At 39.5% G+C, this 20,354-nt stretch overlaps 2 protein-coding genes across 7 annotated transcripts in view; both read left to right on the top strand.

Moving 5' to 3' along the window:
- Positions 1 to 165: 165 nt before the first annotated feature.
- On the top strand, positions 166 to 5,003 carry zgc:162171 (uncharacterized protein LOC565931 homolog). The gene is made up of 3 exons (XM_060874826.1): positions 166 to 431; positions 2,046 to 2,326; positions 3,513 to 5,003. Exons 1-3 carry the CDS (start codon positions 239 to 241, stop codon positions 3,711 to 3,713), a joined length of 675 nt encoding a protein of 224 aa, XP_060730809.1. The 5' UTR covers positions 166 to 238; the 3' UTR covers positions 3,714 to 5,003.
- Positions 5,004 to 9,908: 4,905 nt separating this feature from the next.
- si:ch211-200p22.4 (phosphatidylinositol-binding clathrin assembly protein) overlaps positions 9,909 to 20,354 on the top strand; it is a 55,347-nt gene continuing 44,901 nt past the window's right edge. For 5 of the 6 annotated variants that reach the window (XM_060874824.1, XM_060874822.1, XM_060874823.1 and 2 more), the window contains exon 1: positions 9,909 to 11,121. In XM_060874824.1, the coding sequence (XP_060730807.1) occupies positions 10,992 to 11,121 (130 nt within the window). In that variant the 5' untranslated portion in view covers positions 9,909 to 10,991. The remainder of the gene's footprint in view (positions 11,122 to 20,354) is intronic. The other variant, XM_060874821.1, reaches the window with a different exon arrangement.

Raw genomic sequence — 20,354 nt, 5'->3', positions numbered from 1 at the left:
CTTTTGCATATTTAAAAGTCGATTTGAATCGTTTTCCTAAACACATGATGCTGCGTTGTAGAGACTCTTTTAACAGACCAGGAAACGTGGCATTGAGTTGAACTATGGCTCCGTCCCAAACTATCCACATGCAGCCTCTAGTGGCCTAAGTCTACTATTTAGTGCTGCTGTGGGCGGATTGAGATCTCAACCACTCAACTTGTGGCTGTTTATTTAAACCTCACTTTGTGCTTAGACTATGCAGCAGGAGCGCTTGGTAAAGGTGATAGTTATAGGGGACCTGGGTGTGGGGAAGACGGCCATCATCAGGCGCTACGTGCACCAGGTTTTCTCTCATCATTACCGAGCCACCATCGGAGTGGACTTTGCGCTCAAAGTGCTGCACTGGGACCAGGGCACCGTCATCCGCCTCCAGCTGTGGGACATCGCCGGTAAGTACCACATCTGGACACACTCACAGAATTGTGAACATTTCATGTCAAACCGCACATTTTTGAAATATTTATCAGCGGTAAACCATTTTTAGATGTTCACGCCTTTTAGAGTTTGCATGAACAACATGAATGAGTGACTATAAACAAACGTGAAATAGATCTGAACTGCATCTGTTTTATTTTTCATCTATAATTCGGTTATTTACGCATGTCATCACTTTGTACATAAGAGAAGTTATACATCCAGAATGAAAATATGTGAGTGGGATATAATTTCATTATTAGTAGTACTTTCATTACTAAATGAAATTAATGAGTGTTAGTAATTTCATTATTGTGGGCTCAGTGTTGTTTCTAGGTTTTGTTTTTTTTTTGTTTTTTTTGTTGTTCTTTTATTTTACAATATATTGGGTTGTTTTTGGAAGTTTATATTGCTTTGATACTGCTATCATATTCACTGCTGTGAATAACCTGATTAGTCTAAGATGTTCAACACCAGAGTTTATAAGTAGTAGTAGTAGCCTTTATTGTCAGTGGTCACAGGTACAGTACCAGCGAAATAAGCCATCGAATCTTTTAGTCTCAGGTGAATTCCTGTGTCTTAACAATACACAACAAAACAATCCGACAAATAATTTGAGCCGAGCAGCAAGTGTTCATCACAGGGCCTTTAACGTTTTAGCAGGATTAAAGTGAGTGATTATTTCATTAATATGCAGTTGTGATAAGTACATGTATTGCAGTGTAGTTCATCATGTGCCGTACATTTTCAGACATGAAGGTACTATCTGTACATTTCCTTGTGATTGGGGTGGAACTTTCGAGTGTACTGTATATATTTTGTACCTTTAGTAAACTTTAAATGTTAGTTTTCAGTGTAGTTTTAAATGTATATTACATGTCCTTGAAGTTTATTTATATACATGAAATCAGTGTTAGTACATTAAATGATATACATTAAATACAAGTACATTATATCCATGTTTTCAGGTAAAATACTGTATATCTCCTTAAAGATACCACAACAGCAACATGGACATGTACAGCTTGGGACATTTATTTCTGAGAATGTACTGTGTTGTTTTGAAAGCTTTTTTACACCTTCTTTTTTCACTTGATGCCTAAAACCATTCTAATAATTTTCTACACAATATCCCAGCAGTCTGTATGATCTGTATAACCTAGAATGGATTTTCTTTCTGCCAATGCACTTACAGTGTTTACACACGGCTAACTATTTGCCTTTGCTTATCTTATTACACAAACACACCCATGGAATGCACTGTTTAAACATTAATTGTCATTTTGAGTTTGCATGCTCGTGTGTGTGGGATAAATGTCTTTCTGTTCAAGCCTAAGATACTGAGATGGAAGTCGCGTGGTGTTTTCAGCTGGTTTCATTCATTAGTTAGTGTCATGTGAGGAAAAGCAGTGCTTACATCACCAACACACACCCCAAGTGTAAACACATACAAGGCACAAGTATCTAACGAGAATGTTTAATGTGATTATAGTAACCAGATAGCACAGGTTTCAAACATGTGATCTTGTGAGTATTACAGTTCAGTGGGTCTCTGCCCCACTTCCTCAAATTTTGCCATGAATTTCCAGGACAGGAGCGATATGGCAACATGACTCGTGTGTACTACCGTGAAGCAGTAGGAGCACTAGTGGTCTTCGACATGACCCGAGCCTCCACTTTCCAAGCTGTACTTAAATGGAAAGGTGACCTGGATGCTAAAGTGGCCCTCTGTAATGGTCAGCCGGTGCCAGCTGTCCTGCTGGCAAATAAGTGTGACCAGCAGAGACAGGGCCTATGCGCCAAAATACCCAAGCTGGAGAGTTTTTCTAAAGAGCAAGGATTCCTGGGATGGTATGAGACATCTGCCAAGGTAAGGAGCTATCCAAGAGTCACTGTTTGTGCAGAGTGCCTGTGTGGTTTTCCTTCAGGTCCTCCACTTGTTACTAATCAACTACCACATGAAAATAAATAACACATTCACCAGTTACAACCAGAATTATTATTCTATTTGATTATATGTATTAGATTTTTATTTGATTAATACATGTTCACCAACTTTAGGACCAATTTTAATTATTATCAGGTTGATATAAAGTATATCCTTAATTAAATGTGTATATTGAAGCCTTCATATTCAAATAAGGGCTAAAATGCGATGGGCTGTGCTGCTGTGTTTTATTTACAGGACAATAATATACAACAAAGTGTTTTATTCCTCTTATATCACAGCAGTTTGCCAAGAATGTCAATTTTCAACAGTTTATAATTACACTGAACAGTTATAATTCTATTTTACATTTAGAACATGGTAAAAATAGGTTAATTCTTGCCTATATTATAGCAAAATATATATAAGTACATATAAATAGTTGTTCTCTATCAGCCTCCTTATTTTTCTGACACACTTCTGACCCTGAAGACACCTTTAATAAGTCTTATATATGTCTTATATATCAACAATCATATGGTCGTCTTGGTTTTTAACATACATTTTTATTAGCGTTAGATTACGTGGCATGTCCACATGACTAATTTCCATGAAAGAGATGCTACTATACAATAACATTACTGTATATGTCCTAGCACATTAATATAAACCTAAATCATAAATAACTTATGTTTCAGCTGGAGCTATTGTCTGGGGAAGCAGAACATTAATCCACAACTTTTAATTCAAGAATTCAACAGTGCTGTGTTATAACATCATTAAAAATACTCTGTACTTTAAAAAATCCCACTACACTGTTTTAATAAACAAACAAACAAATAAATAAATAAATAAATAGGGAATGAAGATAGTACATTGTTTGATCATTTATACACAAAGCCATGATGTATTTTATCTGCTCGTTTCCGTATGGTGTCAATTTTTAAACTGCATCACTCAGACAGTCAGGTAAATCACTTATTTTCATTAATTACAAAACTATGAAACGCAGAACATACTGTCTGTGTTGCTATTCTTTGTTTTGTGACACAAGGCTGATAAACTTGTTTTGATCTCTCTCTCTCTCTCTCTCTCTCTCTCTCTCTCTCTCTCTCTCTCTCTCTCTCAGGATAACACAAACATTGACAAAGCCATCATGTGCCTGGTTGAGCACATCATGGCGGGTGATGTTAAGAATCCTGCAGCTGACTCAGACCCCAGTCGAGTGATCCTGCCTACGTCTGACTACAAGCTCCACGAACGCCACCAATCCACCTGTTCAGCTTGTTCCAGACCTCACACACCTCCCACAGAGCATGAGCAATTATAACAGCAGAGAAAATCGACATATGTAAATTACATTTCTGTAATTAAATGCTATTGGTGATGACTTATTATTCATGCAGACGCTTCTTGTTTATACATGCAATGCACATTTACTATAAACTTGTTCTAAAGACTTGATGGTTTTTGCATGTAGATGGTGTTTTGCATTTGGAACATCAAAATGGTCATGGAAAGTTAAACGACAGTTAAATGCTTATAAAGAGGACCTGGTTTTTTGAGTTGTACATTTTTTACTTTTGCTGAACTAAGCAAGACAGCAGGACTGTTGAGGAAACTGAGGACAAACTGTTAACACCACTGTCAAAAAAACATGTCACCAGTTGAAAATGCTGCCTAAAGCACCATCACCACAGAGTACACAGTGTCTTATACACTGTAATCCAGGGCAAATTCTATGGGGGGAAAATTGTTTTATTAGTACTTGTAACTGTTTAGGTAATTAAGTATTTATATAAAATTTTAAAAACTTTTGCTGCGAATTTAAATAGAAAAAAATGTTATAGCCTTAACTGTCAACACATGTTGTTTCAATGTGTGAAAATGATAAGGAAGTGGTCATACTGGGCAAAACATTATACTGTTGATGTATAATGAGAGTTTAGGGTAATGGTTAGGGTTTATGAGTTGAATACAAATCTGATTGAACTGTGATATCCTTATGGATTCCTACCTGGATCTGTTTCAAACCGATCTGTTTTCCATTTTATACTGTGTGAATGTTTATAAGTGAAATCGTCCAGCCTTAAATTGTAAGTGTGTGTGTGTGTGTGGAAGACACTAAGCAGGTGCCTGCCTGCTGTTTAAATCTGTCCCAAGCTGTTAATGCTGCATATCTGAATGGTAAAGCTGCTCTGCTGAAGTGTTAATGGTGTTATAACCCATATGTCCCTGTGCATTGTGTAACTTAGAAGCACTGGCAGACACACCATCCCTCCTCTTTGCTCTCCATAATTTTAAGATGGTCACAGATGTTCCCAGCTCTAAAAATACTCCACGGAGACTAAATAATAGGTGTTTCTGAAATGTATGTTTCTGTCTGTTGAATGGGTGCTAAAATGTTTGCCTGCATCTGGACAGCAGGTCTATTTGTGACCTAATTGTAATTTGGACCGATATCAATGGCCCAATTCTGCATGTACGAGCGTAGCGTTTTGTGTGAACTGAATACAGACAAGCATCTGTTTCAATGACCTTTCAGCGCCATTTCTTCTAAAGTTATAATGGCATCATTTGCATTATCAAATAAAGCAGGAGGAAAGTCATTTATTCAATATGTCAGACTCACTGAGATTTGTATTGCCTTGTGAATGAATGATTATCTGATACTGAATCCCGGTTTCACTTTATCACTCAGTAGGACACAGCGGGTATGTTTCATGTTCATTTGAGACACATTTATAGACCTTTATTCATAGCACTCTTCATAATAGCAATCTTTTAATGGAACAACGGAGGTGCATTGTGTAAATGCTGTACCGGTGGCTCTTACATTTCAGTTTAAAAACCTCAGCCACTTGAACACCCTGAATCGTCACTATTGTTATTCCCTCACTTTAACACCCCTAAAGAGAATTGCTGCGTATTTCACACATTTAATTACTTACACTGTGCTGCTCCTATAAAAGCTTACATTCTGCCTCCTCTTTGGAACTGACAGAACCACAAAGTGAACAGAAAATAACCTAATGGTTAATTGGCCAAATCATGTTCAGCCAATAGCCCTTTGTTAACTTACTTTACCAATTCATGTGGATTCTGTTCTAAGCTAAAATCACTTCAGAGAAATGATTCTGACTCATCAGCCACTCTGTCATCTAAAAGGCTTTGCTTTGGAAGAAACCACTACTTATCAGTCTTGCTTCTATTTAAGGCTACACTATTTTGGATGGTTAATGGCTCAAGCTTATTAAATGGATTCTGAAAAGAAAAGCATCTATTGTGCATGTCTACATCCAACCATTTAGAGTTCATTCAAAGAGATAAAGCAAAGAAGCCTTTAACATGCTAGACAGAACCCTTTCCGCTCAAATTAGAGGAGCATTAAGCATTTAACATTTGTTTTTGTTTTTTTTGAGGCTTTCAAAAGGGAAAAGCTAGAAAAACTGGACTAGATTTTGAAGTTTAAATCAACATAGCTTTAGCTAATGTCTGTCAAGTTTGCTAAATCTATCTTTAAATAAAATTTAAAAAATGTTTTAAACAAAACCTTCAGTCAAGAAATTCAAGTGGCTGAAGAATGATTTTTTTTTTTTTTGGAGATATTTGTAAATGTTATGTTTTGTTTTGTTTTACACTGAAGCTAACTGGCTAAGCAGTAAATGGACATATTGTTCTTCAGGATAAATAAAGCTTATTATGTTAAATCAAACTTAGATAGTAGTAGCTTGCATTCCATCCTTGAGATCAGAGAATTTTACTCCAGTCATGAGCAGGATCTTGTATACATATACACACGCTTTCACATGTGTTTACTGTGTTACACCCTGGAAGCTGATATGCACGTGTGTACTGTGTGAGGGGCTAGTCGTGTGTGTGTGTGTGTGTGTGTGTGTGTGTTAGAGCTGCTGTTTTTATTTGATTGTCAAATTATTGGCTTTTCTATGGCACTAGGTGTCGGTCTGATATGGCAGCAGTGACAGACCATTTTCATTATACATTACACCTTCACATAACCATAAGCATCTTACAACTACAGTGAAATACAAGCCTAGCAGAAGCTGGATATTTCATGTTTAAGGATTTTGCTTGATGATCCACTACTGGCTCTTTGGCAAGCTTCCAGACACAAGCATCTGCAGCCCACAGGCTTGATTGCAGTTAATGCGTCATCCTGCATTGATGCATTGTAACAGTTTGACCAAAAGCAGTTCCACTTCAGATTCGAGCTGTTGGATTTATTTAAAAGCAGAAGTGTTGCTATTCCTTATTTTGGAAGTTACAGGACCTATCTTGTTCATGCTGTTAAAAAATGCAATCATAACTGGCCCCAAAAAATTCATATTTTATTTGTTCAATGTACAGTGAAACCATGTTTGCAGTGGATCTGATGAACACATGTTGTAATAGTAGTGAAAAAACAAGAAATTTGTGATTTCATCCTTTTGTTTGATTGACGCTGGACTTTGGCAAGGCAAATTATGGCCTGCAGCAACCGTTGCTGGGATGGGGCAGTTGCCATGGAAATAGATCTATCTATTTGCCTCTAGATGGAGCTGCTCTATTATCAATGTGTAATAGACCGTGATCTATAGAAGCAGAGCCAATATTTTATACAGGAGTCCAGGTTTTGTAAATCATCTTAAGTGCTTCCTGACACTAGAAGGATAAATCAGTGATATCATGTGTTCTTTTCAGAATAAAAATTTCAATAATTTCAAATAAAATAAAAAAATTCTAATATTCTGTGTTCTTTCTTGACCTAGACAGAATGGTTTTAGTAAATATCAATGGTTTTCCCTGTGATGTTATGTTTTACTTCTTTAAATGTTGCTTCATGTCCATTTGTTAATCATAAAAACCTAACCAGGTGTCATTATTTCCATCTATTCTTCATTCAGCTTAGCACACTTTTGTGATGTTTGGCAAATTGGGTACCTAAAAGGCTTATGACACTGTTGTGTAATTTTTTTGGATGGAGTTTAAAATCTATGTTCGACAAATTTTGCAGGCTGAATGCTGCTTCTGTGCCATCCATGTGTTCTGGTGTGAATTTGAATTTGAGTGAATATAGTTTGCAGAAAACTGAGTGAGTCTGAATGTCAATAAAAGAAGGTATTGGCACTATTTTTGACTCAGGCTATTGTCAGGTAAAGAATGTCAAAACAAATGAAAGCAAAACAAAAGGTTAAGTCTGTAATCATAATTCTATGAATTAGTGGAGGATTTACTGGGTAATCAGGTTGATGACAACGGTCATAGAAGGAGTCTGAAGAAGAGGGGACCTTTTACAGGCTGCACACATTGGGTCATGACATCACTACTTTGCTATTAATATTCAGCAAGGAATTGAAAAAAAGCAAGTGAAAAAATAACCTTTCGGTCTGGTCTGCAATTCCACTTTTGTCTACTTGTGACAAATACAAGCTAGTTTTTTTTATAGTTAGCAAACTGGACAGCAAGGATAGACAATTTTTGTGATATAGACAATATGCATATAGATACAGCATTATATTAGGTTTCACAAGATAGGAGGACATTAGTTTATTTTCAATTTGCATATTCATGTTTATTAATGAGGTGGCATGTTGGCACAGCAGGTAGCACTGCTGTTCCACAGTTCACAGAAAAAAGAAGCTGAAGTATATATATATATATATATATATATATATATATATATATATATATATATATATATATATATATGATTTGTAAATAACTCTGATACTTAAAATAGTCCTCTGTTAACAAATTACCTGTAGGCTTTTTGAAGAAAATTGGTCACATATCATTTGAAGACTGTTGTAGCAGATTCAGGGTGATCATCAAATGTGGAATCATTGTCTAATTCAATAAAATCATACCATATACAGTATATGTAAACATATGTACAGCATGTAATATATATAGATATTTATGTAAATATATGTACAGTGAATAAATATAAAGTCTATAAGATATGTCTCTGTCTCATCCAAGATGGCGATGAGTCTGCATACCGGCAGGAGGTGAAGCGGCTGGTGATAGTGGACTTTAGGAAAGACCCCTAAACACTGCTCCCCCTCACAATATCCAACAGCCCTGTGTCATATGTGGAGACCTTCATGTTTCTGGGCACTACTGTTTCCCAAGACCTGAAATGGGAGTGCAACATAAACTATATCATCAAAAAGGCCCAGCAGAGGATGTACTTTCTACGTCAATTACTGGCACAGGAGCTGTTGATGCTGTTCTACACTGCAGTCATTGAATCTGTCCTGTGCACATCCATCACTACCTGGTTTGGAGCAGCAACAAAACAGGACAGGAACAGACTGCAATGCACACTCCCCAGGACTTGTACCATACAAGAACCAGAAATTGGGCAGGAAAAATCACTGGTGGCCCTTCACACCCTGGAAACAACCTCTTTCAGCTCCTCCCTTCTGGCAGGCGCTACAGAACTTTGCTTACCAAAACTGCCAGACACAGGAACAGTTTCTTTCCCCAGGCACCTTATCACCCTGATTAACAACTCACCATAATAATATTCCCTGCTTTATATCTACAAGTACTGCATTATTAGAACTGATGGTTCCACCATCTCTCAGGGTGAGAGGCAAGTATTCTACAAGACTCTTCTCTGTTCTGGCACCAAGGTCTTGGAATGAACTTCCCCTAGGGGTCCGGACAGTTGGGTCACTGGCTATTTTCAAACGACGGTTGAAGACCTACTTATTCAGGAAGCACTTCAACTAGCACTTCTTTCCTTGTTTGTTGTATATATGTTTATAAAAACCAAAAAAAAAAAAAAAAAACTTTGAACAATGTTTTAGTACCTTAAGTATATAACTTAGTGAACCAGAGTTAATGTATCCAATGTTAGAGACTTAAGCACTTCTGTACGTCGCTCTGGATAAGGGTGTCTGCCAAATGATGTAAATGTAAACGTAATGTAAATATATGTTACACACACTACTGCTGCTGCATATTGCACAAAAGCAAAATATTACACAATATTGTTATTAGCACGTCTCACACTTTATGTACATAACTGACCAGTCATATATTCTGTATTCATATTTAATACTCACACTGTCTATGTTGTATCACATGCATTTTCTTGTATAGTCTGTATTATCTTGTCTCGTATAATATAATGTTATTTATGTCTGTACTTTTGAGAGTCACAAACAGCTGAAACCAAATTCCTTGTTTGTGTCAACATCAACACACTTGGCCAATAAACCTGATTCTGATTCTGAGATACACATACAAAAAGACCATTTTGTTTGTAAGCCCAAAACACAAAATGTTTTCATATAATCAATAAATATTAGCATTTTTAATCATTAATAAAAAAATGAATTGTTGTACTTGATTATACTTAATATACAGTAAAATAAACTTTAACAGGTTTTCAGAATCAGTCCAATAGTCGCTCTCTGCTTCTGTCCAATCAGCGCTCACTTGTTTTTTATCCAATCAGCGCTCAGCGATCCCGCCCAATCAACGTTCTTCGGGATCACCTGATTTGTGCGCAGCCATTTTGTCCGGAGCTGCTCTTCACAAACCGGAATAAACCGAAGGCGAAGTGGAGGAACGCCGTTGGAGGGAGCTGATAAAACACTACCGCCGGAATTTCACCACTTATCGATCCAAGACGGAAAAAAACCCACATTTTCTCCGTGTGGCGGTGCTACAGCAGGAATAGTGGACTTCCTTTCACAGGTCCAGGTTGGACATTTAGCTTTGAGCGGCTAATCAACGGTCCGAGTGCTAACGTTAGATCCTTTAGGATCCACCTCGATACAAGATTCCCACTTTCATTTCTGATCTCCGTCATTCATGTCAGCGAAGTGTTTGAACATAGCACAGTAGCTAGCTGGAGAGGAACTAGCAAGAACAGTTTTTCAGAGTTTGACACGGGAAGGAAGCCGAGTTAACTAACCTGTTAACTAGCTAACTAACTAGTTTCATTTCACCTAACATTGTTATTATTGTTGTTATTATTATTATTATTATTATTATAGCGACCTGGTAGTTTAATGTCTCTTTGCATTCCTTTGGTCAGGAAGCGACTCGTTAGATCAACAAATGCTCACAGGTACAAGCTGAGACTTTAGATATTATTTCGACTTGTTCAAGCAGTTTTTGTGGGGGTTTTTTTAGGGGTACGTGGCATTTTCCTCTCTATCTCTTTCTGACCTGGCTGGACGGATAGCTAGCTATGTCATTTTGCAACCTTACTATATGCTCAGATTTGACCATTAGGACCTGTACTCGGTTTGAACGCTGTTATGGTTATATTAGCTAACATCAGCTCAGTCAATCAGTTCATCCGGGTGTAACATTGGCACTTGGGGTCGTCTTTTTACTAGATAGGTAGCTAGATTTGTTTTTCTACACACACGGTTTTAAAAATCAAGGGTTACTGGGTTGGTATTTAGCTCGATAAAATATTGTGGGTTTTAAAAAAAAAAAACCCCATAAATAAGCAGTCACTTTACTGACTCGAGATTTTGCTAATTCCGCTCATATTAGTGAGCCGTTAATCTGTCTAGGGTTTGTTTTGTTTTGGAGAGAAACTCGTGCAGCTGATCAGTAGTCAGTGTTGAGGTGAAACATGTCCGGACAGAGCATCACAGACCGCATAGCAGCGGCGCAGCACAGCATGACCGGCTCCAGCATCAGCAAAGCAGTGTGTAAGGCCACGACTCATGAAGTCAGCGGCCCCAAGAAGAAGCACCTGGATTGTAAGTATCCCTAGTTGTTCCTTGCTGCTTACACACACTCACACACACACACACCTGAGATCACCACAGTCCCGGCTGACAGGTGTGACCTACTGACCGCTCTCCTACGAAAGTGCTTCACACTTCACCCATATCTCTTCATACGTTGTAATGCTGGAGACATTTTCTGGACCCAAACCCTGTAACTCTGGGTGCAGTTCAACCCAAATCAGATGTCGGTCCATTTATCATACAGCGCCAAACACACCTACACACTTCTACACACACACACACCTGTTCACAGCCCGAAGCTGTGAGGCAGCAATGCACAAAATACACCGCCTACAGTTTCCCACCGGGTCGTCTTTTGATATGTGGACAAAACGGCACAAATGACTTCTTACAAAATCTTATTTTGTTTTACGAGACCGCTATAAATGCAAAAATACTTTGGGTAGTTTGGTGAGGGAGAGCAAGTTGTTAGAACACCAATTCACCTGTAGCATTTCTGTTAGATAGTCATGGGTGATTATTGTGTGCATCTCCTGTTAGGCAAAGGTAGAAATTGAATCCCTAGATGCTACCCGAAGACTCCAAGTGCTGTTTCATTGAATCGTGATAATTGTTACCGTGTCAACACCATTTCCATGAATATAAAAGGTTTCCTGTAGACATGTGGAACAGAATAGAAAATAAAATCTTTTTTTTGTATAGAGAGCAGTCTTTGGTAAATACACAAATAGTTGGTTTGTGGTGTTTTATCTCATTTTATACAACTGAGCAGTTGAGGGTTAAGGGCCTTTTTCAGGGGCCCAGAAGTGGCAGCTTGGTGGACCTATTACACCTTTACCGCATGCAGTCAGTGATTTGGTCTATGGAAACGTAGACCCTGGAAATTATTGAAGTGACTACAAATTTTAGCCTATGATGTGGTTTATTGTATAATGTTTGTGGGACAAGCGCTTTAATATTAGCACCTACATCATGGCAATTATAAAAGGTTGTTCCAGTCATCAGTCATTTGTTTTAAGAAGACAAAGAAAACAACCCAGAGTTTGTCATGTTAACCCTGCTGGGAATCATCTGATTAATCAGATCTGAGAATTCACCTGCACTGTGGTATAAAGCATAAATTGAACTAAAAAAATTGCATTGATCTGTACAAAGAAGTTAATCATGAAGAAATCAAGCGTTTAGGCTGAGTACTCTTAACATCGTTCTGCTTATCTGCACAAGTGTCATGTTATTCTGTATCTGCGTTGTGATGGCATGAAGGTCGGGTCATTCAGACTATTAACCACATCAGTGAGTCACTAACCAACACTTCCTCGCTGTGAAGGGCGACATACAGTTTCACCCTGTGAGAATGCCTTCAGAGTGCAGAAGGAGATGTTGATGGGGAAGTTGAGGGACATGTTTGTGTGCTACCTGTGTGTGTGTGTGTGTGCGCTAATGAACAGATGCACATAAACCATCACTATCTCAGTGCAGTGTTTATCAAAGTGTTTAATAGTTCTCACTCATTATCATCTAGACCTCGAGCTATCCAAGACTAGACTCAGCATAACTGCGTCATAAACGTGCCTTGCATTCTGGTGCTTGATTCTGTGCTCTGCTGTTTGCATTACTTCTACACTGGTGGAGTTCAGCTTACAGTAAATGTAACATACTGAATTTACTGCAATGTTTTTTTTTCTTTTAAATGGCTCTGAAACCGCACTAGCAGTGTCTTCCTGTGACGTCTGAGTCACTTCCAATTGCTGTCACAGAAAAACAAACCACAAACAAACCAGCTCCAGAATCACAAGTCACAATCTGTAATATAAGAAGCTCATCAAGGCTGTGTGTGTTGTGAATCCAGTTCAGTGTCATATCCTTTTTCAGTCTTTTTGGTTTAACAGTCAAGTTTTGAGGTTTAACGGTCTGCTTGATTACTTTGTATGGGCTGTGTTGCTAAAGCAGTGGTGCTGTAGGTGTGGAGCAAGACACACAGGTATTACAGCACCAGTAGAGTGCACACACTTCCTTTTTGAAACCGAAATTGAGCGTACTCCTGAAAAAAAAAAAACACAGAATGAAATGTTTGGAAATAAGTGAATTTCCATTCGAGCTGCTATTTTTTTTTTTTCTTTTAGTTCCTTCACTGTTTTTGCAGTTTGTCTTGATTGTATTGCAGAATGCCTCAACTAGAGGAAATCTCCCCAAATAACCACACAGTTAAATTGTCAGGACTCGAGAGGGATTTTGTTCCGCGTGTTCTCAGCTGACTGTTGGCTTGCCAGCTTGCTCCGTGTTTTCTAAAGGCATCTGCTTAAATTGTCTTGTACTTGATCAATCTTCCACAGCACAAACAATGTGATTCAGTGCCGCTGTAATCTCCAACATCCTTTCTGTCGACTCATCAGAATGTCAGACACTGCTGTTTTCCCCCACAGTGAGCTTGTGCTTTCCTGTTAGAACAAACAGTGTTGAGATTTTCACTGAGTCAACACACAGATGTTGCTCCCTGACCTGTCTTCTGCAGTGCAGCATTTTACACTGATCTCAAACCAGCTTTATCTACTCAGATCCTCATATACATCACATGATAATGCTCTCATTTTATCATTGTGTGTGAGACGCTGGGTGGCTGGGTGTGAGACGCTGGGCGGCTGGGTGTGTGTGGCTGTGTGTGAGACGCTGGGTGTGCGCGCGGGGGCGAGAGAGACTGTGTGAAACTGGCAGCTTCTGATTCTGACATGCTCAGTGTCTGGGGTATTTATAGTGGCACAGGAATTTGACTTATTTATTTATTTTTTTTGCTTTCTAAAATCCCTCTTCATTCAGCACACATCCTCCTCCATAAAGTCTCTTTAAAGGAGCTTCTAGATACCCTCAGGTTTAAATAAATGTAGAGCGATTAGTCAACATCATTAATGAAACATATCGATAAGAACTTTGTTAATGACGTGAAAAACCGAACACGTCTTTAACTGGATTATTAAGAGGCTGTGATATGACGTCTGTTTGTATTTGCTCCTTTCTGTCATGACACAAATACAACATGATGGGGTTCTTATTTATTAATGAGAGATGTGATGTCTCCTCACCAAAATGTAATTGTTTGTTTTTATTAGCTAATGAATTGTGTTGACTTTCAGCTGAAGGACACTTTGTAAAATCCTGAGCAGATCTGTATCACAGTGAGCTTTTAAATAGACCTGCATGAGCAAAAGCATGTGGGTGAAGACGTGCCTTACATTTATATAAAGATGACCTTTGTGTCACAAGTAATGGATAAACAGACTTGGAGGCATGCTGTTACAGGAAAATAATCCACATCCCAGTGTGAAATGGATTGTGTGATTCTTTACCTGTGACATCGCATCCATGTGTTGTTTTCTTCTTACGCCACACCAGAGATTTGTGGTTACATTTAACGATATTTGACAGGTTTCTTCCTCCTATCACTTACATTCTGTCACTCACTACCCTGTCTTTTTTTTCCTCCTCTCTCTTGAAATTAAGAAGTCTACATTTCAGCTTGTCATGTTACCTTGAAACCACAAACTCCTTTGTTGTGAAGACTTGACGGAGATATTCACTGATTGATACATGACTGTGCCAATAAACTTGTAAGTTACAAACGTAAACTTGTAACACAGTTTTATTCTTCGTTTTAAAGTCTTTAGTCTTTATTATGCGACTTCTTTGCAGTGTAAATTCATTTAAAACTCATTTAAATGACAAAGTAATCAAACGAACATCTGTTTTACTGTCAGTTTCCGTTTGTAACTTTACAATCTGTGAAAAAAGGTCAAAGGGGTTTTTACTTTAGTCCAATAAAAAAAATACAGTGAACATTTAGTATGATTGCCGGAATGATGGCTCCTATCTGTACTGAAACGGTTTGAAAAGCAGCCATGTAGAGACACTAAGCGAAGGTTAACCTGCTTGTCATGTAATGCTCACTGATCTCCTAATCCTCAGCAAACTGAGAGATTCATGCATTCAGTCAAAAAAAAGGCAAATGTCCTTTTTAACCCTGAGGTTTAATGGAGATGGATAGAAAAGGAGGGGGGTGTCAGAGGGATGTGGAGGCAGAGAGAGTGGTGGAGACGTGGGTTTGGGAATTGGGGAATGGTTGTGGTTCGAAAGCGCAGAGCCGCACCGCTGAGCTCACCGTACAGGAATCTCACCCCAACCGGTCACAAAAATGCACCCGTCATCGAATTTGCACCAGCTTTTGCACCGACCTACTTAACCCTGTGTCTTCAGCTTTGAGAAATTTAACCTTAAAACTCATCTCATGTCTGAAAGCACAACTCGTGAAACCTGTACTGTGCTCTCACACACATGCGCGCACACATGCTCACACACCCAAATCAACCAGAGGAGTAGGGAGGGGAAGATAGACTGAAAACAAACCCACCAAAAGACGCCTGGTGCTATTTTAAGCCGTCTGTGTTTCTGCGGCTTTTCTCCACGCAGTGAGAACACAGGCATGCTTTTGGAAAGACTCTCTCTCTCTCGTGCTCTGTCTCTCTCTCTCTGGCATCACTTTCAAAAATGTTTAGAACAGGCAGCTGCTTCATCAATGCACTCATTAAACTCCAACTCCTTTTCTCATCTCACACAGCTCGTCTGTAGGCCGGGAATCTGTTTTTTATTTCCAGTAACACAACGCAGCCCAGAAAGAGTGGGAGCTGACTGTGGAGTCTCTGAGTTTGTATCATCTTTCTTGCTTCTAGCTCTTCTTTACCTGGAGTCTTTTGGTACTTTTCATTCTGCGTTTAGTTCAAAGATTCTTCTCGAGCCTTCAGTCTCGTTAGAAGCGTCTTGATTTGTAAATATTAATACATTCAGAATTAACGCCTCAGAATTCTGAAGTGTTGGGGACCGCAGCTGTCTCGTCATCACGCATGAGAATTGATGGGCATTTTTAGTCTTGAGAAAATCTTTTCTATCCCAGATTCAGGTTATTGGTTGGTCGGGACTGCTGACTGAAGGATGTTCCAGGAACAATTGTGGAATTGTTTTTTATATTTATTATTTCAGCATTGGTCATTATTGTGTGCACCTTGCGTGTACTCTCCAGGTATTTTTAAAGGAGCATATGACTCATGATGTTGCACATTTAATCGTTAGCTGCTGCTGGGGTGTTCTCAGGTCAAACTGAGGAGACACGTTGATCCTAAGGTGAAATTCATTTCTTTCTGACACTTCGATTGCCCAGCAGACACAAGAATCAACCCCCTCCCTGCTTTTAAACTGTGTATATCACCGTTTACCTCCAAATCACAGCTACTACCATTAAAAAGATGAACCCAGAAACTACTACTTGGAGTTCACTCTGTCCTTTTTTCTAGGCTGCGCTTACCCAAACATCTTGCATTCCAGTCTGTGCAGCTCGCAGATATTTAGGACACGTGTCGCGTCACTAGCTAGCTATGGATCAAACAGAACAATTCCATCCATTTACAGCATTAGGCAGAGTGACTTACATTTATGTGTTATACATCTGAACATTTGAGGGTTAAGGGCCTTACTCAGGGGCCCAGAAGAGGCAGCTTGGTAGCTCTGGGGGTTTGAGCTCATGACCTAACTTTCAGTAGGGTAACATTTTAACCACTGAGAATGTCCTCAGTAGGGCAATTAATGTCCAATATATGGATGTCCAATAGTAGGGCTATTAGGAGGAAGGTTTAAGAGAAAGTTAAAGTCTTAGCTTTCATTTGCAGCCCTAATTTGTGCTCTGTAGCTGAACACTGGTGACCACAGCTGGAATTGGGAGGTTTCACATCTGGCACTGGGTGCGATGTTGGTATTTGTATGTAGAAACTCTCAATAGATTTCTACTGTGTCATGTGTATTGGTGCAGATGGGCCCAGCTTCTGCTCCATGATTAATTAGCGGTGATGATGATGATGGATATCATGGATCCAGAGGTCAGTGGCTAACAGCTGGAGCAGGTGCTGATCATCTCTTCAGAGACTCTGGATCACAGACTTTTCTTTTTTTTTCCCTTTACATTGCTCACTGAGTGTCCAGCTCACACACTGCTTAGATTTGATCCAGTCTGTGGAATTTCACATGTTGTTCAGGCTTTGTGGCGTCTCAGTGCCTCAGTCTGCATTTCGTTTTGCTTTCATGCTCCGACCGTATAATACGGATGTGTCTGTAGTTCTACTGACTTTTCTTCTTTTACAGAACCTGCTCAGTGCACTAATTGGGATGCAGGATAGTGAACTGGGCTGTAGGGCTCGACACAACCCCTTTCACCAATATTACCAATTCATCAACGGCTGCTTCGTCTGAATCAGAGAAGCTGAGGCTTTTTGTTTGGTTGGCGTTCACAGTGCATGTAAACAAACTAAAGTAAAAAGCTTGCTAAAGGTTAACTGTGTGTTTGGTAATATTCTTTTTTTTGTCTTGCTTAGGTCTCAAACCGTTAGCCGAGTTCAATATTCAAATGATTCCTGCCCATGATCGTAAAGCTCCGCCCACAGAATCTATGTAGGCATGTAGAGTGGAATGTTGACTGACAGGAGGCTTATCCAATCCCAAACAAGCTTTCCAGATCAGACGCCAATTTTCCAAAAGGTTTTCATGGTGACTTAAAACTAACTCACTCACTCACTCACTCACTCACTCACTAACTCACTCACTTTCCCCCCCTTCCTTGTACATATCTTCCAAAAATCTCAGTCCTGGACCCAAGAACCACCTAAGCATTGAGAAAAGATTTGGGAATAAATAAATAATTAGATGTGTATAGAAATAACTAGATCAAAGCATTTTTACATCACATGCTGTGTTGGGGTGTCGTCTTCTGTCCCCCCACCCCACACACACACACAAATGTCCATAGCATTTGTGCATATTGTAGCCGTGTCCTTTAATTCTGTTTGTTGCTCGGAGCTCAGTAGAGCAGCTTGCGTCTGCAGAAAAATGCTGCCTTTGACCCAAAATACATGCTTTGTTTGGTTTTCTTCCAACATTTCAAGACCACCTCACTCAAACCTATTTATTTATTTGTGAGAGGGCCACTTCAGTATGATTTACTGTCTACATACCTCCCAAAACAGACCACACTAGGTTTTCATTTCGAACAGACTCAACACACGGACTGTGCACATGTGTGAGAGAACCTGCATGGCTGAGAATTGCTTATCAACAGTCACTGCATGTGTTTATATTACAATCTGTAGTGATGGAGATGATTTCTATTTACACGTATATCTCTGCCAACTCGCGTACCATTATTTGGAACATCAACTTCGCCGCTATCGGGTTCTCTGAAAAATAAACATCTCTATGTTAACGTGTGTGTGTGTGTAATAAACATCATCTCATCCACATTAGATTTCTGCCATGTCTGTGTTTGAGTTTTAATATTAAACCAATATATTTTCTGTAACAGAAATATATTTATTTATTTTTGTCTTATTATGCATTTATCAGATCTTTCTTTGGGTTTCCAACCATCCTTGACTCTGCTAGGACTTTTCCCCAGTGGTGTTAAAAAGCTGCAAGAACAGATTATTGTGAAACAATAGGAACAGATGGAGGGCAGAGCTCTGCTTGTGCTGAAATCTTCCTCATGTCTAGTATCAGGAGCAGTCGGGCACCGACGGGTCCGACCAGCTTTCCTGTGTGGCCCAACAATGGCCCTCTCTTGCACAGCTGCACACTGCCAGCCACTGATACATGGTGCAAGTGATGACCTCAGGGCTCAGGCTCGGTCTGTGTGCAGTCTGATGGCTGTCTGACACGACACTTCAGCTTCCCTCAGCTTCTGTTTGCACTGAAACACACCCTTTAAAACACACAGGGACTGAGCTGATATGTTCAGTACGCTGTGTGAGGAAGGCAGCTCTTAAAGTGAGCCTAGGTTCCTCTACAGAGTAGGGGTGAAAGGATATTTGAGTGTGCTGTGATATGTGCGATTGTGTGTGTGTGTGTGTGTGTCCATGCTGGGGCGTGTGTACACAAGATGGAGAAAATCAGAATCGCATGTTTTTATGCTTTTGTCCTGGAAGTAAAAGAGGAGGAGGAGGATGAAGGAAATCAGTAAGACAGGAAACCTCTCTCTCTCTCTGTCTGTCACTGGTTTCATTTTGAAGACGACACACTGTGAGACCAGTAACATGCAATTGTGTGCTACTTTTTTTAAATCAGCACAACCTTTTTATTCTCTCTCTCTGCATATCTCTCTCTCTCTCTCTTTCTCTCTCTCCCCATGGAACCAATCAACACCACTTTCACATGTCAGAGAAAGCAACAGGGAGAGGCTGGAGGCACATACTAGGCTGCGTTATTGTAGAAGCTGCAAATACAATCGTGTAAATGAAACCCAAACACATCTACAAGCCAATTTAGTGCGATTTCCCAGAACTGCATAAATGTTCACAGGCTGTTTAACTGTCTATCAACCTTTTGATTTCCTCCAAAGGTCTGTAGTGTACTGTGTTGGTGTGTTTTACAGGCCACATGCGTTGCACGCATTGTTTACAGGTCCGCGTTTAATTTTATACGTCCGCCTGTGTTGAGGTCTGCACTGTTTTCAGGGTGATCCGTCATATCTCCACTCGGGAGCTGTGCTAGTTTGAGTCTCTTTGTTAAAACCACAGCACATGCCCAAAGGAACTAGAGCTATGGCTGTGTGTGTGTGGGGCATTATTTTCTTTTTCAGAAAATGGATGCAGAAGGAAAGAGGCAGTGTACTGAGCACTGAGGGAACTGGAAAAGATTGTGATTAGGAACGCATGCTCTGAATTTCACACAATTTGTGAATGCTTGTACAATTAATTAGCAGCAGCAGGGAAACAAGAAACTACGCTGCATCGACTCCGTGATTGACTGTGTGTCCAGATAACTTTTTTTTATTTATTCATGTTACATTTGTTCTTTGACTTTTGTCTCTGAACCCAAATCTGAATCGACTGAGAACGTTTTCATTCGTTTTGGTTCATCCTGAATGTTTGCTCTTATCTTAACTGCACTGCTAACCTTCACCCACGACGAACGTAGATAGCAGGTGGAATTTACTGAACGTTCGCATGAAAATAAACAACGTGACTCTTGCTCAGTGCAAATGTTTACTGTCCTTGTTTCACTGCCATTGACCAAGTGAAAGGAACGTTTCTGGGACGTGAGATGATGCAGCAGTAGCTTCTTAATCTGAATAACAGTACTGATTCCTCTTCGGAGGTGTTTTTGCAGAAATCCTGCTCACATACGGTGACATACTGTACGGTGACATATAGGGTTTT

Source organism: Tachysurus vachellii, chromosome 7 (genome assembly GCF_030014155.1).
Source record: "Tachysurus vachellii isolate PV-2020 chromosome 7, HZAU_Pvac_v1, whole genome shotgun sequence".
Lineage (NCBI taxonomy): Eukaryota > Metazoa > Chordata > Actinopteri > Siluriformes > Bagridae > Tachysurus > Tachysurus vachellii.
The sequence above is the reverse complement of the archived record's forward strand: the minus strand, read 5'-3'. Positions and strand labels throughout refer to the sequence as shown.

Coding starts and splice junctions, on each gene's coding strand:
- zgc:162171 (XM_060874826.1), top strand. CDS start 239: ATGCAGCAGGAGCGCTTGGTAAAGGTGATAGTTATAGGGGACCTGGGT. Junction 432..2,045: donor CCAGCTGTGGGACATCGCCG/GTAAGTACCACA, acceptor ATGAATTTCCAG/GACAGGAGCGATATGGCAAC. Junction 2,327..3,512: donor GGTATGAGACATCTGCCAAG/GTAAGGAGCTAT, acceptor TCTCTCTCTCAG/GATAACACAAACATTGACAA.